This window comes from Nanorana parkeri, unplaced genomic scaffold (assembly GCF_000935625.1).
Source record: "Nanorana parkeri isolate BGI_ZX_2015 unplaced genomic scaffold, ASM93562v1 scaffold1899, whole genome shotgun sequence".
Classification (NCBI taxonomy): domain Eukaryota; kingdom Metazoa; phylum Chordata; class Amphibia; order Anura; family Dicroglossidae; genus Nanorana; species Nanorana parkeri.
In genome coordinates, this window is record NW_017308167.1 from 241,172 (window position 1) to 250,072 (window position 8,901).

The 8,901-nt window shown below is 43.5% G+C and overlaps 1 protein-coding gene across 1 annotated transcript in view; it reads right to left on the reverse strand.

The window, feature by feature from the left end:
* The window catches only part of LOC108800068 (eukaryotic peptide chain release factor GTP-binding subunit ERF3A), a 219,248-nt gene extending 212,649 nt beyond the window's left edge, over window positions 1-6,599 (reverse strand). The window contains exons 1-2 of the mRNA XM_018572010.1: window positions 6,316-6,599; window positions 2,436-2,480 (exon numbers count right to left, since the gene is read on the reverse strand). Of these exons, the coding sequence (XP_018427512.1) occupies window positions 2,436-2,480; window positions 6,316-6,555 (285 nt within the window). The 5' untranslated portion in view covers window positions 6,556-6,599. The remainder of the gene's footprint in view (window positions 1-2,435; window positions 2,481-6,315) is intronic.
* Between the last annotated feature and the right edge of the window lie 2,302 nt (window positions 6,600-8,901).

Genomic DNA, 8,901 nt, shown 5'->3' on the forward strand with positions numbered 1-8,901 from the left:
AGATAGATCTAAAGATACTCCAACACACTTGACCTCGTCCAAAGCATTCCGTGACCTTATCTATAACCACGCACTCATTGACTGCTGGAGAGAAGTAAACCCTTATAAAAATGTAGATTTCACACATTCTCACCCACATGTTGTCTTCTCCAGAATAGACCATACTCGTTTCCCACTCTCTAGTCCCCTCTATCATGCATTCTTAACTCCTCCCCGTTCCGTGGTCCGGCCACTCTGCTGTCACCTTGCTTGTCTCGGGTATTTCCCCACAACTTAAACCCTTCACATGGACCTTGAACGACACCCTCTTATCTTACCCTACAATTAAGAGTACCATAGCGTCCTGCTTGTCCGACTATGTGGTACACAATCGGACCCCGGACATATCCCCAACTCTACGGGAAGCCCACAAACCAGTACTTGGAGGAAAACTCATCCAACTGGCATACCAAGTAAAAAAAAAAAAAAGAAAGACTCAAACGTCTGCAGTCCTTGGAACAGGAATACTACTCCTGTGCACAGACCTTCACCACCTCACCTACGCGGTCCAACAAAACTTGAAACAGCTCGTCAAGCACTAGACCTATTATTAACTGAGCACGCGGCCAAGCAGTTACACCGCACAGCCCACAAATTCTATCTTAAAGGAAACAGAGCTGACACCTTACTGGCTAATAGGTTGCGGTCTTTTGACCCTTCCTTTAAACCCTATAGGCTACGCACCGCCTCTGGAGCTCCCACTAGTAACCCACTTACCATTCTTGATCTCATCCATAAGCATCTCTCCTCCCTATACTCGGCGCCCAAACCAATGCCAGCAGAGGATACAGACCGCTTATCTGATATTGCCCTCCCCTCCCTCCTGCCAGCACAGGTAGAGGTCCTGGAGGACCCGATCACAGAACAGGAAGTTCTTCTCGCCATTAGCTCACTCTCCAAAAGGGAAGAGACCGGGCCCAGAAGGCCTCACAATAGCCTACTACGACTGCTTTAAAGACCAAATTGCTCTATACTGGAGCAGTCAATCCCCTGGCAGCTAGGGGAGGTATTCTGCTCCAGCAATGCTACCCATGAGCTGATATCAGCATCATGCAGATGGGCATATTTATTTGGGGTGTAGCAATTCAGGACCAAGCTCTTTATCCTCTACCCCACCTTCTGTTACCCAACTACCCACCTCTGGGTCCTGTTAGCCCATGCTACCACCCTCCTCTAAGCTGGCCTCTGCCAGCAGCTGCTCAGTAAGGTCCAAACTCCTCTCCATGTTGTCAACATCCCTCTACCCGCCGGGAGTCTGTTTAGGGAGGCCCAATAGCAGCGACATATGGCAGCAAAAGAGTTATTGGGCGAGAAAGAAAAAAAATATATTTTTGTACTCCCCTTAAAATGCTTTTCTTGTAGTCCATTGAGGAACATAAGTTCCATCCACATGTTTACGATTATGCTCATGATACTGCTTGGGTACAAAACTAATGAGGCATGAGGGTATTAGGGGTTATTGCAGGCTGGCTTTCAGTTATTTGTTTGCCAGTGTCCATACCTGCTGTAGGTAGCAGTATGGCTTAAACATTTACTGTACCTCTCAAAAATTAAGCAGTCTGTAGACTATAAAGTTTATTGAAGGTATATAGATAATTTATTAACAATAACTGGTAGGCTGCCACACATTTAGCTGGAAAAGGGGAAAAAAAACTATTTAGATTTACATCCCATACACAGCTGATTTTTGTTTTTCAGTTCAATACATGGAACCAAACCTGTCAGTTTTTAGGTTAAAGCTATACTCCAGTCAAACAGTTAAGTACTAAGAAATGCATATTTGAGAGCAGTTGTACCTGCCAGGATTAGTATGCCTGGGCATCCAGCCCTGGTACTTACACAGCTCTGCCACATAGCACATCCCATGTCTGACAGGGAAGGAGATGTGACTTTTATCTGCTGAAGATACAGGTCTCTGGTCCAGCCTGTAATCAGACAATTAATGGAAGAGCTTTCCTTGCTAGCACATGTGCAAGGCAGCACAACTGACAGGCCTCTTTTTGCAGAAACCCTAGCAAACTGAGTTCTGCTGTACAGCAGTTTGCAAGAGGCTAATACCAGGTCAAATTTAGGTACTTCTTGCATTTACAAAATATATCTAATGAAGTAGTAAATAATAAAAGAGCTGTATTATTTTTTATACCTACCTAGTGTTTAGATTTAAGAAAACAATATGTATAAGTGTCTGAAATGGCAATAAAAGGGGAGAAAACTTCAAGTATAGGATAGACCAAGCTCAGTAGCGGTGCAGTCTCAAAATACAAAACCCACTTAATATGTAATTAACAAAGTTAATTCCACAAGCCCACATTCTAAACTTAGCACTTATCCAAGGGGCTCACGCCACAAAATATAGTATGCCATTTGTATACTGAATATACACACACAAAAAATACCTTCTGAAGATTGCAACGTTTCTTGTGCAGAATTGTGTGTGGCATCTGAGGAGAAAATGAAAAGCAAGGGGTTATACATCAAATAGGCGGTTGAGTATTTAACAAGCAAGTTATCAACAGCAAACTCTTACTGATAAGCTACATGGCAGAGTTGTAAACATAGAAAAGTTGAGCCAGTTATTAAAAGTAATTACCTTATCATGTGTGATAAAACTTGCTATGTTGGCCCACAATGTTTAAGCAAACCTGAAAGTTTTTGTAAACTTATCAAAAGGGAGTCACCCAAAAACAGTGTTAATACATACAGGTTATCTACACAACCTGCAGTATAGGGGAATGTACATTCACCCTACATCCCAAAACTGAGTAACAGAGTTTTGGGATGGCTAACATCCAGGCCGAAACATTATCAGCATAAGTGATCTTAAGCAAATTCCAATATTATTTTCAGTGCACAGAGGCAACCTGTGAGAAATGCACTACGCTATGTAAACGGCCTTTGCTAAAGATTTTATTAAAATTCATATCAAAACACTCACATTTAAAACTTTAAAACCCGGCCGTCGTTGATCGTTACACTTCTTTCATAATCTCATGGAACTCAGGACAGCGTCAGTGGGATCTACCACTAACACTTTTCGTCATCAAGGCTTCTTCAAAGGATGGCAGATCTCATTAAGACCACTTCCTCCCTGCTCTATATAGTGCTATAATTAACAACTGGTACTCGACATTATGAAATTCTACCACTAGATGTCTCCTCCAATTCAATAGAAGGTCACATATAAACAATGCCAGGAATATAATATATAAATGGAAATAAATATTATTTCCATTTATATATTATGTTCCTAACAATGTTTATATGTGACCCTCTATTGATTGAATTGGAGACATCTAGTGGTAGAATTTCATAATGGATTTAAAGTTTTAAATGTGAGTGTTTGATTTTTAATAAAATATCTTTATACACAATGAGCTGCAAAATGATTATTTGGTTATCCACTGGCACCTAGATTTGGTTAAAGCTATTTCATCTCATATATCTAACTGGCACTATTGGACAGACAACTGAACTGTGGATATTTAGCGCTGTGCACAAATTACTCTATAACTTGAAAGCTTTATGCTTTTAGCATAGCAGCTTTAGATCTGTTTAAAGTAGGAGTATCCATAGCGTGGAATAACTTTCATCATAAAAACCCCTATAAAGCATGGTTCACTTTGCTCCAATAAGGAAAAAAAAGCTTTCCTGATCCCATAAGGCAATCAGACATACACTGGACCAACAAATCCCTGGTGTTTATTTTACTTATAAGAAATTAATATCTAGTAACATTCTGTGCATTTAGGAATGCATCCAGATTTTAAAACGGAGCTAATGGAGCAAGCTAGAACTAGCTCCTGAGGGAGTTTATTGCACATTTTCACAGCTCTAACTGTGATGAATCATTTCTGTATGCAAAGGTTAAACCGCTTCTCCTCCAGATGCAGAGAGTCCCTTGTCCTTTGCAGGGACCCTTAAGTGAAAAATTTGGCACCAAGCACACTACATGGACTATTTATGCATTTATACATGGTGATTACATTAATTGCCTCTTCTCAAGAGAGAACAAATTCAGTTCAGCTAATCTTTCCTCATAAAAAGGTGCCCATACACTGTACGATTATCGTACGAGAATCGCGAGAAATCCCGTGATCGTACGATAATCACAGTGTATGGAAGGCGTGTGACCGTTACTGTACGGTCGCACGTCTTCCAAACAAGCAGGCTCGTTCGACAACTGCCAAACAGGCCGGAAGCCCGCCCCTCAATGCAGTCATCGGAAGCCCGCCCCTCGGCCATCGCAAGACAAAGGTCTTTCGATGGTCGTAAGGTGTATGGGCACCTTTAGGGAGATCCTCCATGCCTCTTATCAGTTTAATTACCCTTCTCTGCACTTTCTCCAGGTCCAGAACATCTTTTGTGAACTGGTGCCCAAACCTAAACTGCACATTCCAGATGAGGAACTAATGCTTTGTACAGGGACAGGATGTCTCTCCTTCTCTCTCTGGAGTCTATACCCCTTTAACTACCTCCCGGCCAGCCGCTGTGTATACACGGCCTGCCGGGAGCTTCTTGGATGTAACTGGGCGTGTATACACGTCCTGTTACATCCGCCCGCTCGGGCGGGAAATCCCCGCTATTTGAAAAGAGGCAGCGATGCCCGTTAATATACAAGCGACCCGCCGGCTATAGAGTCGGTGGATCGCTTGTATGAAGCCCCGAGACGTGCGCCCCCCGCCCCCTCCGCGGCTCTCCCCCTCCCGCTGTCAAGCTGGTCCCGGGCTCCGGTGTGAGCCCGGGACCAGCATAGTGCCTCTGTCCCAGGGGATCAGAGGGAGATCGTTACACGCTCTCCGCTGTCAGAATGCGGAAGTGTTGTATATTACATCACTTCCGCATTCTTGTGTCACTCTCCAGCTTCAGATGCTGGAGAGAAGCTGATGAAGCAGATCTCTGCTTCATCAGCTTCTTCAGGGGGGTCCTAGGTGACATTAGGGGTCTTGGAGACCCCCTGATGTCTCCATAAAGAGGACCTGTCACCTCTTTTGCTATCACATAAGGGGGTTTCTCAGCCCCCTCTGTGATAGCAATAAAGTTAAGTGAAAAAAAAAAAAATACAAAAATTTAAAGTTTCCCCCCCAATTTTTTTAAAGTTACACAAAAAAGAATTAAAAAAAACAATTTTTTTTTAAAAGTCCCCACCCCTACATACACGCATGTAAACATGCGTCAGGTGCGCATACCTGCGAAAACGACGATTGCACCCATTACGCCGCACATGTTACATATCGCCGCGAACGTCGGAATGAGAGCAATAGTTCTAGGGCCATCAATCACTGATAACACTAAACTGATGAGCGGTAAAAGCTTTTAAAGCGTCGCCTATGGCCAATTTTGGGTATGCTAGTTTTTTGCGATTTTGCGAGTGCGCGCAATTTTTACGCTTGACATGTTTGGTGTCTATTTACCCGACGTGACCCCGTCTTTTATATTTTACCAAAAAAGTGGGTAATAGTTGTTTTATAGCACAATGTAAAAAAAAAATCTCAAAATTTTCAGTAATTTCTCCTGAATATAGTAAAAAATAAAACCCGCAGTGGTGATTAAATACCACCAAAAGAAAGCTCTATCTGTCCCCAAAAAAATGGTATAAAATTCATTTCAGTACAGCGTTGCGTGACGTAATAAATGTCAAAGTACCGCAGCGCTGAACACTGAAAAATGGCCTGGCCAGGTAGGGGATCTAAACACCTGGTCTTCAAGCAGTTAATACAAGAAAGTATTTTGCTTGCTTTAGGAACTGCAACATGACATTGCATGCCATTATTGGTCTACTACAGGGGTCCTCAAACTACGGCCGGCGGGCCACATCCTGCCCGCCAGGGTCCTTGACACAGCCCGCTCCTGGCGGCCAGTGGCGCTGTCATCACTCCCTCTGTTCCTCTCCTGTTAGTGAGAGTAAGTTACATCAGAGAGAGAGGGAGCAAGGAAGAAACCATCCTCTGGCAGACTGACTGTCTTTCTGACCTGGACTTCTAAACAGGTATTCACATTTGGGTGATTTATATGTGGGGGTGTACAAGGACAATGAGGGCATGATGAAATTTGTAGTTCCCTGGAAGTCCCAGCATGCCTTTATTGTTATACCCCCAGGGGCCTGGAAAGGAAGACTAGTTACGCCTCTGGGTGTGAATAGAGCCAAAAGAAGAAAACACTATCTGGAGTAATCAGAGGATCTGGGTCTCATTTTGTCCCACAGTCAACAGTCATAGTAACCTAATGCTAGTTCAAGCCTGACCTCCACACCACCCTTCCTGGCTGAGCAGCACCCACAGCAAGCAGTTGAGGAGCTTGGCTTTTCATGCTCCAGTCCTTACCCTCATCCTGTAGCCCGTCGACGGCCTCGCTGCTCTTCATGAAGAAAGAAGGCACGAATTCTGCGGCGTGTACGTTGGGGATGAACGGCTTGGCGTTGACGTTGAGTCGGGCCAGGGACGAGTCCAGCTGGGCCTCCGGGACGTCTATATCTGCCTGTTCCCAGGAATCTGGGGCTGAGTCGCTGTTGTCCATCATTTTAAGATGTGTGCGGGCAGGGGCGGACACCGTAACGATTCCGATATCGTTTTAACAGGAGCTTCCACTAGTAATCTAAAGGAAACCCGGCTAATACAGCTGCAGTAACCCGACTCAGCATTCACTCAACGACTCCGCGTGTGTTGCCGCGACGTCACTGACGTAGTCAGGCGCACGGCGCACGAGGTAGTTTTTTCTAGTACCTAGCTGCGTTCACATGTATGTGTACGTGTGACGTAAGAACTACAATACCCACTATACCACACAATAAGCTGCAACGCCTATTTACTTTTTGCTACGCAGTGACACGAGGTTGATTGAAAATGTATTTCATGGAAGTCTCACGTTATCTAGAAAGTTCAGTTCTCTGTGTGTGACATGAACAACATGAAAGTGTACCGTAAAGGAGTTTCGCAGCCTTGTTTTATATCCCCTGTAGATAAAGGAGATGTATCACATATATGTACGTAAAAGGTGGTGGAGGGAGTGGGGAACAATCTCCAATATAAAAATATTTGACTTTGAGTGAATTTAATTAGCATTGCAGGTCAAATGTATTACTAAACTCAGGAGTGATGTAGCTTATTTGTGCATCACTTGACTGTAGCTCCTCAAATCATCTCTGAATTTGTGTTGACACTGTCCTTCCTTCTGGAGGGTGGCTATTTTTCAACACACTGATAACATAGGGAGCAAAATTAGCCACCCTCCAGAAGGAGGGACAGTGTCAGCACCTCTCCAAACTAAATCCTGTGATGAACTACAATCTCAATACAATTATGTAGGGCTGCAACTAACGAATGTTTTCGTAATCAAAGTTGGCCAATTATTTTTTCGATTCATCCGATAAAAAAGGAAGGAACAAACCAAGGCAATAGACTAAAGCAAGGCAATACAGCTAGACCTCTGCAAGGCAATAGACTCAGGCCTCTTCAAGGCAATAGATTCAGGCATCCCTGGCATACAGGTGAAACTCAAATAATTAGAATATCGTGCAAAAGTAATTGCAGTAAGTGCTGCAAAAGGGGCCCAAACCAAGTACTGAGTACATATGCATGCTTGTACTTTTCAGAGGTCCGATATTGTTCTATGTACAATCCTTGTTTCATTGATTGCATGTAATAATCTACTTTTTTGAGGTTATGGATTTGGGGTTCTTGGGGTTTTCATGAGCTGTAAGCCATAATCATCACAATTATGACAAATATGACACGGCTTGAACTATCTTGCTTTGCATGTAATGAGTCTATCTCATATATTAGTTTCACCTTTTAAGTTGCATTAGTGAAATAAATGAACTTTGCACGATATTCTAATTATTCGAGTTTCACCTGTATGTCACAGAAGGAACTTGTGCAAGAAAACATTACCATGCATATTAACAAGATATTGCTAGACACACTGCACGCAAAGCTCTGCGCACCGCCGCCACTCCCCTTTGCTGCACACACACAGCATCGCTATTCAGCCCATTCATAGTTCACTATAAGCAGCCAGGGGAGGAAGAGAGGAGGAGTCTGAGACATGGGGGAGGCTGCAGGAACAGTCCCTGGTTGGGGGCTAATTATGTTCGCTGTATTGCTAGTCTTGTTTGCTTGCTGCCCGCCTGGCGTTGCTAACCCTTTTCTGTTCTGTCCTAAAATTAACATACATGTTTTGGCTGTATTTGGGCTTGAAAACCTGCAGCAGGTACCTGTCTTATACCCAGCAAAACTATTGCTAGGCTTGTCAAGCTTCACAATTTTGTTGCACAATTACAGCAAGTCTGCATTACAAGTCTCCAGATCAACATGTTTTGCAAAAGTGCTGTATACTTGCAGAGCTCTTGCTAAGACTTGCAGGACTCTTGCTGTAGACTTGACAAGCAAATTTGCTACAAATTCAAAAAGTGTCAACTAGAACTTGTGCTGCAAGTGTTCTGCAAGTCTACAACTTGCCAGGAATATGTGCAGCAAGTTAAAAAGAATTACAATTTAACCCTGCCACAAGTTTGTGGCAAGTTATCCTTGCAATCTGGGTATGTACCCATAATTGCCAAGTGTCCAGAATCCTACAGGGACTGTCCTGTCAGCAGACCTCTGGTCACTGTAAAATAGCAGCAGCCTCTGCACTGCATCAGTCCTGAGAATGATTTCCAACCTGAATATGGGGTTGCTTTACTCAAGAATTTGAGGCTGTTTGCCTAACAAAGTGAAATTTAGTAAATAAGGAGAAGCTGTGTTCATTAGAATAGCCATTTATGTGCTAGCAAACCTTATGGTTTTTTTAATGTCCCTCGCTCAAAACTGTTAGAAATACAGCAGCAGGGGGCGTGGCTTACGCATGGCCGTGGACGGACGTGTGTAA